General features: G+C 47.5%; 1 protein-coding gene across 2 annotated transcripts in view; it reads left to right on the top strand.

Annotated features, from left to right (window-relative positions):
* The first annotated feature begins 881 nt into the window (after positions 1 to 881).
* Positions 882 to 23,108, top strand: part of TECPR1 (tectonin beta-propeller repeat containing 1) — a 42,060-nt gene continuing 19,833 nt past the window's right edge. Inside the window, exons 1-11 of one of the 2 annotated variants that reach the window (XM_058157795.1) lie at positions 882 to 966; positions 3,264 to 3,496; positions 4,290 to 4,472; positions 10,619 to 10,741; positions 15,139 to 15,264; positions 16,503 to 16,677; positions 17,351 to 17,451; positions 17,899 to 18,000; positions 18,955 to 19,100; positions 20,291 to 20,772; positions 22,232 to 22,377. In XM_058157795.1, coding sequence (XP_058013778.1) covers positions 3,266 to 3,496; positions 4,290 to 4,472; positions 10,619 to 10,741; positions 15,139 to 15,264; positions 16,503 to 16,677; positions 17,351 to 17,451; positions 17,899 to 18,000; positions 18,955 to 19,100; positions 20,291 to 20,772; positions 22,232 to 22,377 — 1,815 coding nt within the window. In that variant the 5' untranslated portion in view covers positions 882 to 966; positions 3,264 to 3,265. Of the gene's footprint in view, positions 967 to 1,402; positions 2,589 to 3,263; positions 3,497 to 4,289; positions 4,473 to 10,618; positions 10,742 to 15,138; positions 15,265 to 16,502; positions 16,678 to 17,350; positions 17,452 to 17,898; positions 18,001 to 18,954; positions 19,101 to 20,290; positions 20,773 to 22,231; positions 22,378 to 23,108 lie in introns of those variants that run through there. The other variant, XM_058157796.1, reaches the window with a different exon arrangement.

Here is a 23,108-nt window from a genome sequence, read left to right as displayed (position 1 = left end):
TCCAATCACACTTGGCCAATTAAAAAATTCTATTCTATTCTATTCTATTCTATTCTATTCTATTCTATTCTATTCTATTCCTTTCCATTCCATTCCATTCCAGTTTATTCTATTCTATTCCTATTCCTATTCCTATTCCTATTCCATCCCATCCCATCCCATCCCATCCCATCCCATCCCATCCCATCCCATCCCATTCCTATTCCTATTCCTATTCCTATTCTATTCTATGGCTTGTTCTGTAAGCAAACTATAGTTTAGAGCAGGGTTCTCCAACCTTGGCAACTTTAAGACTTGTGGACTTCAACTCGCTTTGCTGGCTGAGGAACTCTGGGAGTTGAAGTCCACAAGTCTTAAAAGTTGCCAAGGTTGGAGAGCCCTGGTTTAGGGCAATGTGTGAAGGCAGTTGCTGGGCTTATGAGTCATCCGTGGTCTGTGATTTAGCACACGTGGGCGAACAAACCCGGCCACTTTTAACTTACAGAAGAGACCAACCTTAAATAAATCAGGGTTTGGCCCTCCTGAACCCATCCTGTGTGTTTAGGCCAGCAGCAAACCCCCCAAAAAATGCTTCTTTAATAGGCTGTTCCAAAGAACCCCAAATTGCAGAAGAACCTGCCTTTGGAGGATCCTCCTTTCCCCACGACCTGCCGACACGTGTCTTCCCGGGGGAGGGGGACGGCTGGGCTTGTCCCGGATCGTCCCGCGAGGCGTGACGTCACACGGCCAAGCGAACAGCTGCTTCCATCCGCCCGCAAAGAAAGGGGCGGGGAAGAATCGAACGCCGTGTAACCATCTGATTCTCCCGCCGGCCAATCGGAGCCGAGGCCTCCGTGCTGCCAGCCAATTAGGAGGCGCCCCCTTAATAGAGGGGTGGGGCGTTCCATTTCCTTGTGTTGCTGCTTTTGCTGCGCGTTTTGTCGCCGGCCGCGGAAGAAGCGAAGCGAGAGCGAATCGGCGGCTCAGGTAGAAAAAAAAGAGGCGATCGGGGCTCCCCTTGGAAGGAGAAAGTGGGAGCCGAATGCAGCCCTTCCTTTCCGGACTGATCGTTTAGAAGCCCACCCCCCTCCCCTCTCCTCCGCAGAGCCCCTTGGCTGAGATAGGCGACTATAAAAATCGAATAAATTAAATTAAATTAATTTTTTTAAAAAAAACAGGGTCTCCTTGGGCCGCTTTTGCAATGCATCCGGACGTTGCCATTCTCTTCCCCCAGATTGCCTCGGTTTTGCACGGCGAGGAGGGACAGGTTTTAACAGATTAACAAGCGTTGGAAGGGACCTTGCAGGTCATCTAGTCCAACCCCGCCCCCCAGCCTAAGCAGGAGACTCTACACCAGGTGGTGACCTTTAGATTTAATTTTTATTTTATTATAATTTATAATTTAATTTCTATATTTTTCTATATATATTAGAATATAGAATATTCTATTCTATAATTTCTATTTCTATTTTCAATCTCATTTTAGTTTATTCCGCCTTTATTATTTGCACCCCTCCCACCACTATCCCCCTTAATTTCCCGGGGGGCCCCCCCTTTTCTGATGATAGTAGAATCGCAGGTGTGTGATGGGCAGCCGTAGAAACCGTTAAATCAAACCAAATAATATGCTCCCCCCTTTTTTTTTTAATCCTGTAGATTTTTCTTCTCCCCATCCCCTTCCATCATCTGAACCCCAAAAACCCCTTTAACAATGACTGGCTTTCATTGGAAAGGAGGCAGTTTGCGCCTTTGGGAGGGCCATCCTGGCTTTGACTGAACAACTCTGGAGCCAGTCCAGTTGGATTGAAGGGGAGGGAAGGGATGTAGGCGTAGCTCTGGCTTTCCTCTAAATGCGATTAAAAAAAAGAAAATACATCTAATCCGGAGTGCTGCCTGCCTGGAGCTCTGGGATAGAGAGAGAGGGGGGGGGTTGCCAAGGCGACAAATCAAAGCAATGTTTTGATGGATAATAAAATGAGCATCATTTAAGAAATTGTGCAGGGTTGTGTTCCGTTCTCTTGTCCCGTTCCAGCCGACATGGTAGTTGGTCCTGCTTTTACTACCTTAGTGAGGTTCCTTTATATTGTCTTTGCTGCCCCTTTGAACTGACCCACTTCTGTGAATTGTGGGACGTTTTTCCTATTGCAGCCACCTTCCCCAAGACCTTGTTCCGACTCCGGAAAGTAAAACTGCCTTTGGGAGAAACCAGATTAGGGAAGAGTCTTGTGTAAAGCCCCTTAAAATAGAGTTGTTTGTAGCATAAGGTGGAATTGTGGGATCCTTGGTGCTCTCTGAACTTGGTGGTTTTCTTGTAGACGTTTCATGACCCAGCTAGGTAACATCATCAGTGCTGGAAAGGAGTGCAGGATGCAGGGAGGAGGACTGTGGGGTCTTTGGGGATTTATGGGCTTGGTGCAGTGGTGAAATCCAGTCAGATCTATCCGGCTCGTGCGAACCGGTAGCACCAGCAGCAAAAGGTTCCGCCCACCCGCTGAGACGTCGTTACGTCCCGTCTGACCCTCTGTGCATTCGCAGAAGGCTCTATGCGTATGCAGAAGAGATACGCACAAGCGTGCGCGCGTGCTCACATTCCCGAACCAGTAGCGAAGGTAAGTGCATTTCACTGCTGGCTTGGTGGTTTTCTTGCGGACATTTCATGACCCAACTAGGTAACATCATCAGTGCTAGAAAGAAGTGCGGGGTGGAGGTGGGTGAGGTCCTTGATCCTTTCTGGGTTTGCTGGTTTTCTTGCAGACGTTTCATGAACCAACAAGCTAACATCATCAGCGCTAGAAGGAAGTGAGGTTGCTTATTGTTTCAATAAAGGAGAATATTTGTAACTCAGGATTGAAAGAGTGGGTGTGCCGTGCTCTCTAAACTTGGTTGTTTTCTTGCAAGCGTTTCATTACCAAACTAGGTAACATCAATGCTAGTGTTTGTTATATGATTGTCTGAGTTGGTAGTTCCTTGATTGGAGTCTTAATTGTTGGTCAGGTATTAATCTTGAAGTTAATCTCTGTTTATCTGGGTGTTGAGTGCTGGGAAGAAGGTCTTTCGGTCTCTTATTTGCTTTTTGATTGTCTCTTTCGAATGGCGTGTAAATGTCATTTATCTCTTGGTGCCCGTTGATGGCTGATTTATCTGAGGCTTCCAGGAGTCTGCTAACGTTTTTTGGACTGGGAATGCTCATAGCTTCCCCGATTGAAACGATGGTGAAGTTTTTCCATGTGTTGCGTAATTAAAGAGTAAACCCCTTACCCGTCTCGGCCCCTTGTATTTTCCAGCCATGAGCGGCTCCCAATCGCTCCTGTGGGCTGTGGATATTTTTGGCAGAGTTTACACGTTATCCACCACCGGCCAGTACTGGGAGCTGTGCAAAGATGGAGAACTGGAAGTGAAGCGGGTTTCGGCCGTCAAACAATGCTGTTGGGGACTCGCTTGTGACCATCAGATCTACGTTTATGTCCACTCCAGTGATGTCCCCATCCGGTTCAAAGAGGAAACCTATGAAAATCAGGTACAGAGAGCGCAGACTTAGAGAAGGGGTCTTGGGCAGGTGTGAAAGGCTACCGGTTTGTTCAAGCGAACAGGTAGCGGCAGCGATGGGTGGTTTGGCGAACAGGCAGCGGCAGCAGCACGAGGCTCCACCCACCTGCCCGGAGGCCAGGAAGTAACCTGTTTTTTACCCTATGCGCATGCGCAGAAGGCTTTGTGCATGCGCAGAGGGTCCAGAATTGCACGTGACACATGCACGCAGTTCTGAAGCGGTAGGGAAGCTAAGTAGATTTCATCCCTGGTCTTGGGCGGGTCATCCAACCCAACCCTCTTTTGTGCTCAGTGCAGACTCTGCTAAAGGACTTTTTTTTTTTTAATTTATTTGCATTTATATCCCGCCCTTCTCCGAAGACTCAGGGCGGCTTACACTGTGTTAAGCAATAGTCTTCATCCTATTTGTATATTATATACAAAGTCAACTTATTGCCCCCAACAATCTGGGTCCTCATTTTACCTACCTTATAAAGGATGGAAGGCTGAGTCAACCTTGGGCCTGGTGGGACTTGAACTTGCAATAATTGCAGGCAGCTGTTGTTAATAACAGACTGTTTAGCAGTCTGCGCCACTCAAGGACCCATCCGTTTTGATCCGTTTGGCTTGAAAAGTCTCCATCCAGGAGAATTTCCTCTTCAAGTGGCCGCCTGTTCCCCTGGTCGACGGCTTTGTAGAGTCAGAAAGCAGCCTCTAAATTCTAACCAAATCTGCTTTTGGATGAGATCATTGGGATGTCTGATTGTTTCTTCCTTTCCTGGCAGCGCTGGAACCCGGTGGTGGGCTTTTGCGACAGCCTGCTGCCCAGCGACCGCTGGCAATGGAGTGACGTGAGTGGGCTGAAGCATCAGCAGCTGGAAAGCTTTGCGCTGCCGTCTCCTCATTGGGAGTGGGAGTCTGACTGGTACGTGGATGAAAATTTTGGAGGGGAAGCCACAGAGAAAGGGGTAGGTAAACCGTATGGGATCTGCCTTCTTCGGGGTGGGAAAAGCCGGGTTTAAAAGGGAACGTGGGCCTGGAAAAGTTAGCTCAGTTCCACTGTCTAGGGCCGTGATAGCGAACCTCGGGCACGTGTGCCACAGGTGGCACGGGGAGCCATATCGGTGGGCACGCAAGCTCAGCACCAGCGCACATGCGCGCACTGCCCAGCTGATTTTCAGGCCTTCTGGGCCACCCGGAAGTAGGGAAACAGGCTGTTTCCTGCCTCCGGAGGTCCTGCGGGTGGGTGGGGAAGGCCCATTTTAACTCTCCCCAGGCTCCAGAGCCTCTCTAGGAGCTTGGGGAGGGCAAAAACAGCCTTCCCCACTCTCCGGAGGCCCTCTGGAGGCCGGAAATGGCCCGTTTGCCAATTTCCAGTGGGACCGGAAGTCAGCAAATGGGCCGTTTCCAGCCTCCGGGGGGTGGGGAAGACCGTTTTCGTCCTCCCCAGGCTCCTAGAGAGGGTCTGGAGCCTGGGGAGATCGCGTGCCAAAAGTGGGAGGGAACGCGGGGGGGCTGTCACGCATGCATGTGCGCGGCGCATAGAATTATGGGTGTGGGCACACGTTTTCAAGAGGCAACTGGACTTTCTGTTCTTCTTTGAAGACGTTTTGCTTCTCCTCCAAGAAGCTTCTTCAGCTCTGACTAGATGGTGAAGAACGGAAGGACACAGATAAACTTCCAAGTGGCCTCAACGAGCTTCTAAAAAGGATGCAAATGACCAGCTTTCTGTCATCCGAGAAGCTTCTTCAGCTCTGACTGGATGGTGGGGAAGGGAAGGATTTATATTCCTTGCCGATAGCTGGTCATTTGCATCCTTTTTAGAGAGTCGTTGAGGCCACTTGGAGATTTATCTGCAACAGTTCCAAGGATTTTCATCACTCAGGTGGTGGTGAGGACACAGATTAGCCTCCAAGTGGCCTCAGTGACTCTCGAAAAGAATGCAAATAACCAACTATCTGCAAGGAGCATATATCCTTCCATTCTTCAGAGCTGAAGAAGCTTCTTGAATGAGAAGTGAAACATCTTCAAAGAAGAACAGAAAGTCCAGTTGCCTCTTGAAAAAGCACCTTTGGAACATCAGTTCCACTGGCTAATTGTCCTCACCATTATTTATTTATTTATTTATTTATTTTATTAAATTTTTATACCGCCCTTCTCCCGAAGGACTCAGGGCGGTGTACAGCCAAAGTAAAAACAAAGATATATACAGTTTAAAACAACAATTAAAAAGAGCAAATTTTAAAGGCCGATTATTAAAATTTAAATTAAAAAGTTAAAAAATATTAAAACCCCAATTAAAATACATCACTAATTATGCCAGTCCCGCTTTAATGAATAAATATGTTTTGAGCTCACGACGGAAGGTCCGAAGATCGGGCACTTGACGCAGACCGGGGAAGTTCATTCCAGAGCCACTGCCCCCACAGAGAAGGCCCTACTCCTGGGGCCGCCAGCCGACACTGTTTGGCGGACGGCACCCTGAGGAGACCCTCTCTGTGCGAGCGTCTGGTCGGTGGGAGGCAAAAGGTAACAGCAGGCGGTCTCGTAAGTACCGGGTCCTAAGCCATGGAGCGCTTTAAAGATAGTTACCAAAATCTTGAAGCGCACCCGAAGACCACAGGAAGCCAGTGCAAGCTACGGAGCAGCGATGTCACGTGGGAGCCACGAGCGGCTCCCGTTACTACTCGCGCAGCCGCATTCTGGACTAACTGCAGCCTCCGGTGCACCTCAAGGGCAGCCCCATGTAGAGAGCATTGCAATAATCCAGCCTAGACGTAACCAGAGCGTGAGTGACCGTGCATAAGGCATCCCGATCTAGGAAGGGACGCAACTGGCGAACCAGGCGAACCTGGTAAAAGGCCCTCCTGGCGACGGCCGCCAGGTGTTCATCAAAGACAGCCGTCCGTCCAGGAGGACACCCAAGTTGCGAACCGCCTCCTTTGGGGCCACTAACTGCTTTCAACAGTCAGCTGCGGATGCAGCTGACTGTACCGGGATGCCGGCATCCACAGCCACTCCGTCTTGGAGGATTGAGCTTGAGTCTGTTTCTCCCCATCCAGACCCGTACAGCTTCCAGGCACCGGGACAGCACTTGACCGCTTCGTTGGGGTGGTCCGGGTGGAAAAGTACAGCTGAGTATCATCAGCGTACAGATGATAACTCACCCGAAACCACTGATGACCTCACCCAGCGGCTTCATATAGATGTTGAACAGGGTGGGCGAGAGAATCGACCCTGAGGCACCCACAAGTGAGGCGCCTCGAGGACGACCTCTGCCCCCCTGTCAACACCGTCTGCGTCCGGTCAGAGAGATAGGAGGAGAACCACCGATAAACGGTGCCCCCCACTCCCAATCCCTCCAACCGGCGCAGCAGGATACCATGGTCGATGGTATCGAAAGCCGCTGAGAGATCTAATAGGACCAAGGCAGAGGAGCAACCCCTGTCCCTGGCCCTCCAGAGGTCATCCACCAACGCGACCAAAGCCGTCTCCGTGCTATAACCGGGTCGGAAGCCGGACTGGAACGGGTCCAGATAGACAGTTTCCTCCAGGTGCCGGGGGAGCTGCCATGCAACCACACTCTCAACAACCTTCGCCACAAAGCGAAGGTTGGAGACTGGACGATAATTACTCAAAATAGCTGGGTCCAGGGAAGGCTTCTTGAGGAGAGGTCTCACCACCGCCTCCTTCAAGGCGGCGGGGAAAACCCCTTCCATCAAAGAAGCATTTATAATCCCCTGGAGCCAGCCTCGTGTCACTTCCTGAGCAGCCAGCGCTCAGGAACTAAGTTTCTTCCTTAGCTCAGGAACTAAGTTTCTTCCTTAGTTCTTGGTTGCTTCTCTCCTTAGTTAGTTTCCATCTGTTGTTTCTTGTCCTGCCTTCTGGTGCTTTGGAGAATAAGTTGACCCCCCTCTTCTTTGGGGCAGCTCCTCAAATACTGGAAGACTGCTATCATGTCCTCCCTTAGTCCTTTTCTCTAGACTGGACATACCTAATTCTAGAGAAAAGAAGGACCAGGGGTGACATGATAGTAGTTTATTTTCCTTTTTTTTTTTTCCTGACCATGGTTTGATCAAAGAGGCTATTCACTCCTCTTTCAGAGCTCAAAAATTGTTGGAGGCTGTTGCTCCTGGCAAGGAGCCGCTGTCTGGAGCGCTTGTGGGCAATCTCATGTCCTCTCCACTTGAATCTGTCTTCAAGTGACCATTTTTCTCCCAGAAGTCTAGTTGTGTATCCATTTTTCTTAGCTTTGGGAGAAGAAACACAACTAAACTCTGTCTGGTGCAGTTTTTCAAATTTATGGAGGAAGAAAAGGAAGTCCTGATTGTCTACAATGCTGCTAAGGAAATGGTTGATTTATTACCCCTAGCTGATCTCTGGAGAAGATCCCAGAGGGATTCTGAATTGGTCATCTCTCTTTCTATCACAAACCTAAAAGGCAGGGGTGAAATGTAAAATTTGTTACTACCGGTTCTGTGGACGTGGCTTGGTTGGGGGGGGGGGGAAATGTGACTGGGTGGGCATGGCCAACTTTTTTTTTTTAACTTTTAAAAGCATTTTTTCTACAACCTCTTTGGTCGAATTCTTTTAAAAGGCTCCTCTGACAATCCCAGCTGAGCCGCGCGATCATCAGAGGCTATTTTTTTTTTTAACTTTTAAAAGCATTTTTTTTTTTTGGCTTCTAAGCAGTTTACAGGGTCAGCCTCTGGCCCCCAACAATCTGGGTCCTCATTTGACCCACCTCGGAAGGATGGAAGGCTGAGTCAACTTTGAACCTGGTGAGATTTGAACTGCCAAATTGCAGGCAGCCGGCAGTCAGCAGACTGTACCGGGATGCCGGCATCCACAGCCACTCCGTCTTGGAGGATTGAGCTTGAGTCTGTTTCTCCCCATCCAGACCCGTACAGCTTCCAGGCACCGGGACAGCACTTGACCGCTTCGTTGGGGTGGTCCGGGTGGAAAAGTACAGCTGAGTATCATCAGCGTACAGATGATAACTCACCCGAAACCACTGATGACCTCACCCAGCGGCTTCATATAGATGTTGAACAGGGTGGGCGAGAGAATCGACCCCTGAGGCACCCCACAAGTGAGGCGCCTCGAGGACGACCTCTGCCCCCCTGTCAACACCGTCTGCGGCCGGTCAGAGAGATAGGGGGGGGACCACCGATAAACGGTGCCCCCCCCTCCCCATCCCTCCAACCGGCGCAGCAGGATACCATGGTCGATGGTATCGAAAGCCGCTGAGAGATCTAATAGGACCAAGGCAGAGGAGCAACCCCTGTCCCTGGCCCTCCAGAGGTCATCCACCAACGCGACCAAAGCCGTCTCCGTGCTATAACCGGGTCGGAAGCCGGACTGGAACGGGTCCAGATAGACAGTTTCCTCCAGGTGCCGGGGGAGCTGCCATGCAACCACACTCTCAACAACCTTCGCCACAAAGCGAAGGTTGGAGACTGGACGATAATTACTCAAAATAGCTGGGTCCAGGGAAGGCTTCTTGAGGAGAGGTCTCACCACCGCCTCCTTCAAGGCGGCGGGGAAAACCCCTTCCATCAAAGAAGCATTTATAATCCCTGAGCCAGCCTCGTGTCACTTCCTGAGCAGCCAGCGCTCAGGAACTAAGTTTCTTCCTTAGCTCAGGAACTAAGTTTCTTCCTTAGTTCTTGGTTGCTTCTCTCCTTAGTTAGTTTCCATCTGTTGTTTCTTGTCCTGCCTTCTGGTGCTTTGGAGAATAAGTTGACCCCCCTCTTCTTTGGGGCAGCTCCTCAAATACTGGAAGACTGCTATCATGTCCTCCCTTAGTCCTTTTCTCTAGACTGGACATACCTAATTCTAGAGAAAAGAAGGACCAGGGGTGACATGATAGTAGTTTATTTTCCTTTTTTTTTTTTCCTGACCATGGTTTGATCAAAGAGGCTATTCACTCCTCTTTCAGAGCTCAAAAATTGTTGGAGGCTGTTGCTCCTGGCAAGGAGCCGCTGTCTGGAGCGCTTGTGGGCAATCTCATGTCCTCTCCACTTGAATCTGTCTTCAAGTGACCATTTTTCTCCCAGAAGTCTAGTTGTGTATCCATTTTTCTTAGCTTTGGGAGAAGAAACACAACTAAACTCTGTCTGGTGCAGTTTTTCAAATTTATGGAGGAAGAAAAGGAAGTCCTGATTGTCTACAATGCTGCTAAGGAAATGGTTGATTTATTACCCCTAGCTGATCTCTGGAGAAGATCCCAGAGGGATTCTGAATTGGTCATCTCTCTTTCTATCACAAACCTAAAAGGCAGGGGTGAAATGTAAAATTTGTTACTACCGGTTCTGTGGACGTGGCTTGGTTGGGGGGGGGGGGAAATGTGACTGGGTGGGCATGGCCAACTTTTTTTTTTTAACTTTTAAAAGCATTTTTTCTACAACCTCTTTGGTCGAATTCTTTTAAAAGGCTCCTCTGACAATCCCAGCTGAGCCGCGCGATCATCAGAGGCTATTTTTTTTTTTAACTTTTAAAAGCATTTTTTTTTTTTGGCTTCTAAGCAGTTTACAGGGTCAGCCTCTGGCCCCCAACAATCTGGGTCCTCATTTGACCCACCTCGGAAGGATGGAAGGCTGAGTCAACTTTGAACCTGGTGAGATTTGAACTGCCAAATTGCAGGCAGCCGGCAGTCAGCAGAAGTAGCCTGCAGTACTGCACTCTAACCACTGCGCGACCGTGGCTACATCGTAAGGGCTTCATTGGTGACCGACTGTATCGATAGTTCCCAACTTACAACAGTGACTGAATTTACAACAGCCGTGGGAAAAAAAAATTAGGATCATTTTTCACACTTACGACCATTGCAGCCTCCTCATGGTCATGTGATCAAAAGCTTGGCAACTGACTCACATTTACGACGGTTGCAATGTCCCCCAGGGTCACGTGATTGGCTTAACGACCGTATTACTAAGTTAACTGCAACGGTTCACTTACGAAATGTGACGAAACTCACCTAACAAGTGTGTCACTTAGCAACAGGAATGTTGGGCTCGATCGCGGTCGTAAGCCAAGGACTACTTGTCCTTTGAGCTTTGATCCTCATGGGCTTATCCTGTTCTACCTCGGTCACTTTGTTCTTCTTTTGAAGGGCTGGACCTACGCCATCGACTTCCCAGCTACGTACACCAAGGACAAGCGATGGAATTCCTGTGTCCGACGAAGAAGGTGGATTCGGTACAGAAGATATAAAGCGCAAGACACCTGGGCAAAGGTGTGTGTTGCTTCCGTTCTCTCTCTCTCTCTCTTTCTCTCTTTCTCTTTCTTCTCTTTTTCTCAAAATATCTAGTATATCCAGAGTTGGCTGAGCGTATTCTGACCTAGGCTCAGTGGTGGGTTTCAAATTTTTTTACTACCGGTTCTGTGGGCGTGGCTTGGTGGGCGTGGCAGGGGAAGAATCCTGTAAAATCTCCATTCCCTCCCCACTCCAGGGGAAGGATACTGCAAAAATCCCCATTTCCTCCCGATCAACTGGGACTTGGAAGGCAGAGAATAGATGGCCAGTCAAAATTTTTACTCAACTACTCAAAATTTCCGCTACCGGTTCTCCAGAACCGGTCAGAACCTGCTGAAACCCACCTCTGCCAAGGCTTCCTGAGAAAGCATAAATCACAATCTGAGTTTGTTTGTTTATTTATTTATTTATTTATTTATTTATTTATTTATTATTTACATTTTTATACTGCCCTTCTCCGAGGACTCAGGGCGGTGTACAGCAAGATAAAACATAAATACCCAAAAAATTTAAAATACAATAATTCATTAAAAATCTAATTCGATACGCTGAATAATTAAAATAGATGTACAAAATTTTAAATAAATTAGACACTTTAAAAACGCCACTAACAAACCTACAATTAAAATTTTAAGCCAGCCCTGCTTCGTGAAAGAAAAAAGTTTTGAGCTCATGCTTAAAGGTCCGAAGATCAGGGAGAAGATGTAGCCCCACGGGTAGTTCATTCCACAGGGCCGGAGCCCCCACAGAGAACGCTCTTCCCCTGGGGGCCGCCAGCCGACATTGTTTGGCCGACAGCACCCTAAGGAGGCCCTCCCTGTGAGAGCGCACCGGTCGATGAGAAGCTACTGGCGGCAGCAGGCGGTCCCGTAAATATCCCGGTCCCATGCCATGGTTACCGCTTTTATGGAGACGGCTGTGAATGATGGTCGTTCACAGCCCGTAATGATTCGCAAACAGTGTGTGCAGATTCCGACAAATGTCTGCTTGAGTTGACACAGTCTTTCAGAGTAATTTATTTATTTATTTATTTATTTATTAGATTTCTAGACCGCCCTTCTCCCGAAGGACTCAGGGCGGTGTACAGCCTTATTAAAACACATAGAAACACAATAAATTGGTGGCTCAAGGCTGTAAGAAGCCTGTTATTAAAACCAGCTGCCTGCAATTACTGCAGGTTCAAGCCCCACCAGGTCCAAGGTTGACTCAGCCTTCCATCCTTTATAAGGTAGGTAAAATGAGGACCCAGATTGTTGGGGGGGCAATAAGTTGACTTTGTAAATATACAAATAGAATGAGACTATTGCCTTACACACTGTAAGCCGCCCTGAGTCTTCGGAGAAGGGCGGGATATAAATGTAAAAAAAATTTTTAAAAAATTAAAATACATTTAAAATGAAATATTTAACCGGCCAATTTAAAACTAAAACGGTCAAACGACCGATATAAAACCCTAAACTATAAAATTATAAATAAATTAATACAGTTTAAAATTCAATTAAAACTTAGTTAAACTAAAATATCAAATTAAAATAATATTTAGGCTAGTCCCGCCTGATTGAATAGCAGAGTCTTCAGTTCCCGCTTGAAGGTACGGAGGTCGGGAAGTTGGCGTAACCCAGGAGGTAGGCTCATTCCATAGGGTCGGTGCTGCCACAGAGAAGGCTCTCCCCCTGGGGGTCACCAGCCGGCACTGTTTGGCTGATGGCAGCCGGAGCAGGCCCGCTCTGTGGGAGCGCACAGGTCGTTGGGAGGCTATCGGTGGCAGAAGGCAGTCTCGTAAATAGCCCGGTCCTAAGCCATGGTTACCGCTTTTATGGAGACGGCTGTGAATGATGGTCGTTCACAGCCCGTAATGATTCGCAAACAGTGTGTGCAGATTCCGACAAATGTCTGCTTGAGTTGACACAGTCTTTCAGAGTAATTTATTTATTTATTTATTTATTTATTAGATTTCTAGACCGCCCTTCTCCCGAAGGACTCAGGCGTGTACAGCCTTATTAAAACACATAGAAACACAATAAATTGGTGGCTCAAGGCTGTAAGAAGCCTGTTATTAAAACCAGCTGCCTGCAATTACTGCAGGTTCAAGCCCCACCAGGTCCAAGGTTGACTCAGCCTTCCATCCTTTATAAGGTAGGTAAAATGAGGACCCAGATTGTTGGGGGGGCAATAAGTTGACTTTGTAAATATACAAATAGAATGAGACTATTGCCTTACACACTGTAAGCCGCCCTGAGTCTTCGGAGAAGGGCGGGATATAAATGTAAAAAAAATTTTTAAAAAATTAAAATACATTTAAAATGAAATATTTAACCGGCCAATTTAAAACTAAAACGGTCAAACGACCGATATAAAACCCTAAACTATAAAATTATAAATAAATTAATACAGTTTAAAATTCAATTAAAACTTAGTTAAACTAAAATATCAAATTAAAATAATATTTAGGCTAGTCCCGCCTGATTGAATAGCAGAGTCTTCAGTTCCCGCTTGAAGGTACGGAGGTCGGGAAGTTGGCGTAACCCAGGAGGTAGGCTCATTCCATAGGGTCGGTGCTGCCACAGAGAAGGCTCTCCCCCTGGGGGTCACCAGCCGGCACTGTTTGGCTGATGGCAGCCGGAGCAGGCCCGCTCTGTGGGAGCGCACAGGTCGTTGGGAGGCTATCGGTGGCAGAAGGCAGTCTCGTAAATAGCCCGGTCCTAAGCCATGGAGCGCTTTAAAGGTGAGCACTAACACCTTGAATTGCACCCGGAAGGCTACTGGCAGCCTTAATGTTGATAAGCACCCGGCTTTATCTCCCTTGAAATGTTTTGCAAGGCCAAATGGAGCAGAGTTAAACGGAGCTTCTCGGGGCTTGAACTGACTATATGAACGAATTGCTTCCTGCAAAGGCTCACCTCCCATTTGCTCCTCTTTTATGTCTTATGGGAGGGGCCAATCATCTCCAAGCTTTACTCCTGAATCGCCCTTTTTTTCCTTAATCGTCCAGTTCAGCTCCCAGTTGAGGTAATGAAACATTCGGACACCAACCCGCAACTTCGGAGAATTGAACCCTCATCCTACACCTGACCTACAGATATTCGCCACTATTGCAAACAACATTTTTTTTCTACTTTTTGACTTCTAACTTCCTCTTCTGGAGATAGTCCTCCACTTAACGACCATTGCGTTTAGTGACTGACGTTACAACGGCAGGGCAAAATGACTTGGGACGATTTTTCATACTTACGACCGTCGAAGGTCATGTGATCCAAATTTGGACGCTTGGCAATTGGCTCGTATTTATGACCGCTGTAGTGTCTCAAGGAGCCCTTTGGCCACACTTTCTGACCAAGTCAACTGTTCACTTAACAACCCGTGATACTGACGGCAGAGGTTCGCTTAACGATGGTGGCAAGACAGGTCGTAACATGGGGCAAAACGACTGTCTTAGCCAATGGAAATTTTGGGCCGAATCATGGACCTTGGTTGAGGACGACCTGTATTTTATGAAGTTTTTGTTTAATTTTTTTTTTTAATTTGCATTTATATCCCGCCCTTCTCCGAAGACTCAGGGCGGCTTACACTATGTCAAGCAATAGTCTTCATCCTTTTGTATATTGTATACAAAGTCAACTTTTATTGCCCCCAACAATCCGGGTCGTCATTTTACCTACCTTATAAAGGATGGAAGGCTGAGTCAACCTTGGGCCTGGTGGGACTTGAACCTGCAGTAATTGTAATTGCAGGCAGCTACTGTTAATAACAGACTGTCTTACCAGTCTGAGCCACAGAGGCCCCTCCAAAATTTGCATTTATATCCCGCCCTTCTCTGAAGACTCAGGGCGGCTTACACTATGTCAAGCAATAGTCTTCATCCATTTGTATATTATATACAAAGTCAACTTATTGCCCCCAACAATCTGGGTCCTCATTTTACCTACCTTATAAAGGATGGAAGGCTGAGTCAGCCTTGGGCCTGGTGGGACTTATTAATTATTTTATATATTATATTTTATTTCTAAGGCCACCCAGTTCTGTTAGGACTCTTGAGTGGTGATGAAAGGCAGATAAAAGTGACGCTTGTCCCCTCTCCAGATTTTTTAAGGATATTTGCAATTTTCCCACAATACCTCTTGGGAGAAAAAAATAAATCTTGCGGTTTTTAATAAGAATTAGAAACCATGTGGTGGTTTCCATTGGGGGAAATCCATTTCCCCCAATGGATTTTCTTGCAGGCCTCTGCTGTTTCTCGTTTTAGAAGGTGCTACGTGGTTTCCCGAGTAGAGGATGTCCCATCATGTGGAGTTCAGTAAGGACATTCTGAAGGTGTTCTTCAATAACTCTTAAGTCTTTCTCCTTTCCTTTTTTTTTTTTTTTTAATTTTGAGGTAGATTCCACCCCATCAAGATCTGAAGCAGTTACCAGATCCTTTTAATGACATCTCCGTGGGAGGCTGGGAGATCACCGATGAACCTCTGGGTCGACTCTCGGTCTGGACTGTCACTCTACAAGGCAAAGTAATGACCTCTCGTCGCCAGCCCTTCTTAATTACATCTATGCGCTATGTGAACCTTCCTCTCCCCCCCCTCCTTTTCTCTTATTCAACAAATAAGAATGAAAAACAGGCAAGAAAGTTCAGAAGGACCTCCAAACTTCTAGATTTTGCTTGATGAGGAGGAAAAATCAAAATAGGTTATTAAACTCATCAAAATATTATCTTCTGCAGTACCGTTGAATAGAATAGAATAGAATAGAATTTTTATTGGCCAAGTGTGATTGGACACACAAGGAATTTGTCTTGGTGCGTATGCTCTCAGTGTACATAAAAGAAAAGATACCTTCATCAAGGTACAACATTTACAACACAATTGATGGTCAGTATATCAATATAAATCATAAGGATTGCCAGCAACAAGTTATAGTCATACAGTCATAAGTGGAAAGAGATTGGTGATGGGAACTATGAGAAGATTAATAGTGCAGATTCAGTAAATAGTTTGACAGTGTTGAGGGAATTATTTGTTTAGCAGAGTGATGGCCTTCGGGAAAAAACTGTTCTTGTGTCTAGTTGTTCTAATGTGCAGTGCTCTATAGCGTCGTTTTGAGGGTAGGAGTTGAAATAGTTTATTTCCAGGATGTGAAGGATCTGTAAATATTTTCACGGCCCTCTTCTTGATTCGTGCAGTATACAGGTCCTCAATGGAAGGCAGGTTGGTAGCAATTATTTTTCCTGCATCTGGTTAGTACTTATGGGGATGTGGTTAAGAAACTCTAAATCCATGAACTGGGAAGTTAAAAGAGGTGTAGGAATGGGAGAACAAGTAGACTAGACTAGAGTAGAATTCTTTATTGGCCAAGTGTGGTTGGACACACAAGGAATTTGTCTTTGGCGCATACGCTCTCAGTGTACATAAAAAGACAAGATACATTCGTCAAGAATTGTAAGGTACAACACTTAATGATATTCGTAGGGTACAAATAAGCATTAAGAGGCTCTTTAGTTCCTCTTCACTTTCTGCAATTAGCGTGGTATCATCTGCATATCTGAGGTTGTTGATATTTCTCCCAGCAATCTTAATTCCAATTTTTGATTCATCTAGCCCCGCCTTTCTCATGATGCACTCTGCATATAAGTTAAATAGGCAGGGCGACAGTACACAACCTTACCGAGGTCAGTGCCTCTCTACACGTACATAAATGTTTGCCTCCTTCTGAACAATTGTGCCTGGGGAAAAAAACAGCCTTGTCTTCCTAGATCTGGTATCGGAACGATGTCACTCATCACGATCCTGAAGGATCTTCCTGGAGCTTAATCCCTGCTCCAGCAGAAGCCATACAGATCAGCTGCGGACCGTACGATCTCCTCTGGGCCACCTGCTGGGAAGGACAGGCGATCGTGAGAGAAGGGATCGACCGAAACAACCCCCAGGGTAGGTCCATGGGTGGCCCCAAGGAAGTTGGTTCCCTGCTGTGGAGTTGTTCTGACTTGGGCTCCTTTAAAAAGCAGGAATTGGTCCCGGTAAAACCTCTTTTATTTACACGACTGTGAATTACTTTCATTCACAGTCAGCAAGGCCTGTCCAAACAGTTTTTCAAAGGAATATTTATCAACACAGACCTTATCTCGCTTGGCAAGCTGCCACGTAACTTGTTTCCAAAGGCAGAGGAAGGCCAAACTTGGTACAGAGTCTCTTAGAGTCAACGAACAGAACTTTCCACTCTTGAAATGACTGAATGAAGGAATTGTTTCCTGCAAAAGCCCCCTCCCCATTCAATCCTCTTTTGTTTCCTTTGGGAGGGGCCAATCACCTCCAAGATGTGGCTTTACTCCCAAGTCGACCCTGCTTTCTGAGTTCTTGTTGTCTTCTGGCAGCTCTATGAATGCACACACTGGGAACAGGCTCCAGCTGTTCCTCTGCCTCACTACTGTCTAGCTCCCTCTCTGCCTCCGACACAGAGCCCTCGTCCGGGCTTTCCCCAGCCCCCAGGACTGGTCCATGTTCCTCCCCAACCTTCTCACTGTCCGACTCTGCTGACTGCCAGCAAGCCACAACAGAATTGGGGTCATCCTTCTATTGATTTCTGCCTCTTTTCTTTGGGCAGGAACGTCATGGACAATTGTGGATCCACCGGTTGCCGAGAATGGGATTTCGCACGTGTCTGTTGGGGTGAATGTGGTCTGGGCGGTCACGAAAGACAGAAAAGTGAGTGGCTTTAGAGCTGTATAGGTTGAGCAAGTGGCTAGTCCTGTTGATTGTAGGAGAATTTTAATTTTTAACTGTTCTTTTTTTTAAAAAAAAATTATTTTTATTATATATTTTCCTTTGTTACACTTAACATTTCCATTTCTGCAACGGCTGTGTACTGTCTGTTTCAAACCTTTTAAATATGCATTGCTTTATATACACCATAATTACAAACATTATTCTCATAACGCATGCAATATAAGACCGATCTTTTATCCGCTACAAATGTTTACCTGAAATAAAGACGGCCCATTCTGCAATTTCTCTCAAGCGAATCTGGGAATGAGACTATTGCTGTTCTTCATAACTTGTTCCAATGTCAGGATTTTAAGGGGCTCATTTTGGAGCGGGGGGGAGAGAAACCGCAAACCTTCCATCCCTGATGTGAGGATTTTTCTCATCTAGGTGTGGTTCAGGCGTGGCGTCAACTCCTACAACCCTTGTGGCACCAGCTGGATCGAGATGATTGGTGAAATGCAGATGGTGGACGTGGGCTTAAACGACCAGGTGAGTCTCAAGGGCGGTGGGGGGGGCAGGTAGATTTTCCAAAGAAGTAACTGAAAATGCAACTGCATGTTGCTTCATTTGCACGTAGTTAAGCTAAGCATTTTTGCAGTTTCCACTCTCTGGTTATATCTGCTTCCCAACAACATCCTCCGGGAGAAAGCCGAGAGGTGGACAGGGTCATGGTTGGATATCCCTTCTGGAGGGCAGATGTGATGCTTCCTGTTCTCTTCTCTTCTCTTCCCCTCCCCTCCCTCCCTCCCTGTCTCTATCTCTTCCTCTCTTCCCCTTCCCTTCCTCCCTCCGTCTCTCTCTTCCTTTTCTCTCCTCCCCTTTCTTCCTTCCTCCTTCCCGCCCTTCCTCTGTCTCTGTCTCTCTTCCTCTCCTCTCTTCCTTTTTATTTTATATTTCCTTCTCTCTCTGCTCCTTTCCACTCCTCCTTATTTTATATTTCCTTCTCTCTCCTGTCCTTTTCTCTCCTCCTCATTTTATATTTCCTTCTCTCTCCTGTCCTCCTTCCTTCTTATTTTATATTTCCTTCTCTCCTTTCCTCTCCTCCTTATTTTATATTTCCTTCTCTCTCCTCCTTCCTTCTTATTTTATATTTCCTTCTCTCTCCTCTCCTGTCCTCTCCTCCTTATTTTATATTTCCTTCTCTCTCCTCTCCTTTCCTCTCCTTCTTATTTTATATTTCCTTCTCTCTCCTCTCCTCCTTTCTTCTTATTTAATATTTCCTTCTCTCTCCTCTCCTTTCCTCTCCTCCTTATTTTATATTTCCTTCTCTCTCATCTCCTCTCCTCCTTCCTTCTTATTTTATATTTCCTCCTCTCTCCTCTCCCCTCCCCTCCTTTTATCTTCCTTTCCTTTCCTCCCCATCTTCCCTCTTCCTTTCCTTTTCCCTCTATCTTCCCCTTCCGTTCTTTCATATCCATTTCCTCCCCTTCCTTTCCGACGCAGGTTTGGGGGATCAGCTGTGAGGACCGAGCGATCTACTTCCGTCAAGGCGTCACGCCAAGCGAGCTGAGCGGGAAAATGTGGAAAGCCATAGCCTGCAACCGAGAGAGCGACCGATCTCAAACCGGCAGCTCCACCAGCCTCCTTAGGTAAGTAACCGTTATCTGAAGCAGAGTACAGAACACTCAATGTTATAACCTTTTATTTTTTTGTCACGATGGTTCAGCAAAGTACTGCAGTTATTAAGTGAATTGCTGTCACTAAGCAAATCTTACTCCTCCCCCCCCCCCTTGACTTCGCTTGTTGGGAAGGTTGGGAATAAATGTAAGTCAAGGATTCTCCATAATAAAAAGGTAAAGGTTCCCCTCACACATATGTGCTAGTCGTTCCCGACTCTAGGGGGCGGTGCTCATCTCCGTTTCAAAGCCGAAGAGCCAGCGCTGTCCGATGACGTCTCTGTGGTCATGTGGCCAGCATGACTCAGCACCAAAGGCGCACGGAACGCTGTTCCCTTCCCACCAAAGGTGGTCCCTATTTTTCTACTTGCATTTTTTACCTGCTTTCGAACTGCTAGGTTGGCAGAAGCTGGGACAAGTCACGGGAGCTCACCCCGTTACACGGCAGTAGGGATTCGAACCGCTGAACTGCCGATCTTTCAATCGACAAGCTCAGCGTCTTAGCCACTAAACCCCTCATCCACAATAGATTGCATGTATTTGACAATGCAAGGAAAAAAAAAAACTTGGGGGGGGAAACATACAAACTGACTACAAGGTAATCCTCGATTTACAGCAGTTCCTTTAGTGAACATAAAGTTACGACAGCATACAGAGCGGGCTCTGCCTGCCATAGGTTCGCCATCACAGCTCTATTTGATAATGCAAGAAAAAAACAATTTTTTGTGGGGGTGAAAGACGTACAAACTCACCGGTCTTTCCATCCACCGCAACGTGGATAATGGAGAGTAAGAGTTTTTTCCCGAAGGCCATCACTCTGCTAAACAAATAATTCCATCAACACTGTCAAACTATTTACTGAATCTGCACTACTATTAATCTTCTCATAGTTCCCATCACCAATCTCTTTCCACTTATGACTGTATGACTGTAACTTGTTGCTGGCAATCCTTATGATTTATATTGATATATTGATCATCAATTGTGTTGTAAATGTTGTACCTTGATGAACGTATCTTTTCTTTTATGTACACTGAGAGCATATGCACCAAGACAAATTCCTTGTGTGTCCAATCACACTTTATTGGCCACACACTTGGCCAATAAAAATTCAATTCTATTCTGTTCTAAGATCTGTTTTTTTCCCCCTCTTCCGTCCGCAGCGCCGGTTGCTTCTTTACGGACGACATCAAAGAACAAAGCCCCTCCGTCTTCCAGAGCGATGGAGAGTCCCAAGCGGAGCCAGAATCGCTTGTGAACGATGCTCGTCTTCCAGGACCAGGTCCCGATGCCCCTAAGAGTCTCCATCCGATCCCGCAGCTGGATATGGACCCGTTAGCCACCGTTCTGGATGAAGCCGCCGGCGGATCAGATGGAGACCATCAAGCTGGCCCAGATAATAAAGCTCTTTCCGATCTGGACTCGCTTCCTCCCAAGCTTCAGTGGACCAACATCGACCTCAAAGAGGCCAGCAGGACGTCCAAAGCGACTGTGCTTGCCGAGACCGCCAGTTTGTCTTCCTTCTTGCCGGCTGGCGTCGAGGATCCTTTTGTGACCGACGATCTTCCCCTCTGGATTTGGGTCTCCAGCAGAGGCTGCCTTGTCGATTCCCAGAGCCCGCTCAAATGGTTCACCGCTCAGTCAGGTGGGTGGTTATAGCGGTAGCGATAGCGCTTAGGCTTATATGACGCTTCGTAGTGCTTTTGCAGCCCTCTGTAAGCGGTTTACAGAGTCAGCCTCTTGCCCCCAATAATCTGGGTCTTCGTTTTACCGACCTCTGAAGGATGGAAGGCTGAGTCAACTTTGAACCGGTTAGGATCGAACTCCTGGCTGTGGGCAGAGTCCATCCTGTAATACTGCCTTCTAACCACTGATGCAGTGATAGCTAACCTTTTTCTCATCATGTGCCGAAAGCGTGCGACAGTGCGTGCACATGTGGGCACCCATAATGCAATGCCCCCCCCCACGCATGTGCGCACAACCCCCACACACACTCCCCCGTGCATGTGCATGCGACCCCCCTACCCCCTGTTTTGGGTCTAGTAGGCCTCCCTGCAGCCTTCTGGGCCCAAAAACAGGCCATGGGGGGGACACGCCGATTCCCCTGTGCTCCCCCTGCCCCCCTGAGCATGTGCATGCGTCTTCCACTTGCGCCCCCCCCACCCCCCCGCGCATCTTAAAATCAGCTTGTTGTGTCTGCGCCTGCCAGAAAGTGACTTGGACAGTGAGGGGGAAGGGCCATCAGGACTTACCTCGGGAGCACCGGCTTCCCTGGCTCAGCTCCAGGAGCCAGAGGCAGGCCAGGTGGAAGAGATAACAAGGCCTCCGTCCCCTGACTTTGTTCCCCCCACCAGGCCACGCCTCCAGACCCAGCTGATGGCAATCAGGCCTGGCTGGACCCTAGGTTTCATAGGCGGGAGAGGCGGGAACAACAGAAGCAGGGATGGGGCAGGCCTAGGAAGTGCTGAGTCATGGAGCCATACCCCATAGGATATAAAAGCAGCGAGGGCTGCTATGCCTCTTCGTAGCAGGCAAATCAACTGCTTAAGTAGAGCTGAAGTACTGTTTGTTCCTGGGTGACTCATCGGCATCAAGGGAGATAACAGAGTCACTTGGCAGATGCTCACTAGTTTGCTGCCAGAGCTGATAGTGCCGGCTAATTAAGCCATCGCTGGGACGGAGGCGAGGGGGGACAGAACACAGCTGGCCGGCGGGAGGCATGCACGCATGTGCAGTGGAGATAAGCTGGGCGACGGCTCATGTGCCCGCAGAAAGGGCACCGCATGCCAGCTGTGTTACACATGCCGTAGGTTTGCCATTACGGTACTAATGTAATTTTAAAGTAAGCGCAAGGAGCAGTCGTAAATCAATTATTTTCAGGACCATCGTAAATGGTTGAAAGTTGAAAACTGGTTTGGGTTGTTTTTTTGTTGTTGTTGTTGTTTTGCTTGTTTTTAATCCTTATTACCATCTGCCACTCAAGAGTCATTTGGAATGGAGCGGGATAGAAATGCCAGCGATTCTTTAAAAACTGTTTCTAAGGAAAGAATCAGAAGAAATGCTTGATTGGGAATTCTCTCTCCCCCCCCCCCCCCCGTTTACAGCTTTAACCTCCTGCGCTCAATCCTTGGCGCTTTCCATCAGCCCCAGCCACACTGCCCAATGGAGGAAGCAAATCTTTCGCCAGCTGTCGGAAAGGACCCACCGAGAGTTGGACAACTTCAGACATTATGAACAGGCGGTGGAGCAGGTAAAGTAGAGGAAGGAAACGGGGTGTAACAGGGTTTTGGGCCCATCTCTAGGAGACTGCGAGTTCTAGTGCCGCCTTAGGCATGAAAGCCAGCTGGGTGACTTTGGGCCAATCACCAGGTGACTCTTGAGTTCTAGTGCCACCTTAGGCATGAAAGCCAGCTGGGTGACTTTGGGCCAATCACTAGGAGACTGTGAGTTCTAGTGCCGCCTTAGGCATGAAAGCCAGCTGGGTGACTTTGGGCCAATCACCAGGAGACTCTTGAGTTCTAGTCCCGCCTTAGGCATGAAAGCCAGCTGGGTGACTTTGGGCCAATCACTAGGAGACTCTTGAGTTCTAGTCCCGCCTTAGGCATGAAAGCCAGCTGGGTGACTTTGGGCCAATCACTAGGAGACTCTTGAGTTCTAGTCCCGCCTTAGGAATGAAAGCCAGCTGGGTGACTTTGGGCCAATCACTAGGAGACTGTGAGTTCTAGTCCCGCCTTAGGCATGAAAGCCAGCTGGGTGACTTTGGGCCAATCACCAGGAGACTCTTGAGTTCTAGTCCCGCCTTAGGCATGAAAGCCAACCGAGTGACTTTGGGCCGGTCCCTCTCTTTCTCAGCCCGACCCACCTTACAGGGTTGTTTTGAAGAAAATAGAAATAGAGGAAAATGTGTCGAATACATTCGCCGCTTTGAGTTATTCGTAAAAAGAATAAAGGCGGGATACCAATAAATATAAATCAACAAAC

Source organism: Ahaetulla prasina, chromosome 14 (genome assembly GCF_028640845.1).
Source record: "Ahaetulla prasina isolate Xishuangbanna chromosome 14, ASM2864084v1, whole genome shotgun sequence".
In the NCBI taxonomy this organism is placed as follows: domain Eukaryota; kingdom Metazoa; phylum Chordata; class Lepidosauria; order Squamata; family Colubridae; genus Ahaetulla; species Ahaetulla prasina.
The sequence above is the reverse complement of the archived record's forward strand: the minus strand, read 5'-3'. Positions and strand labels throughout refer to the sequence as shown.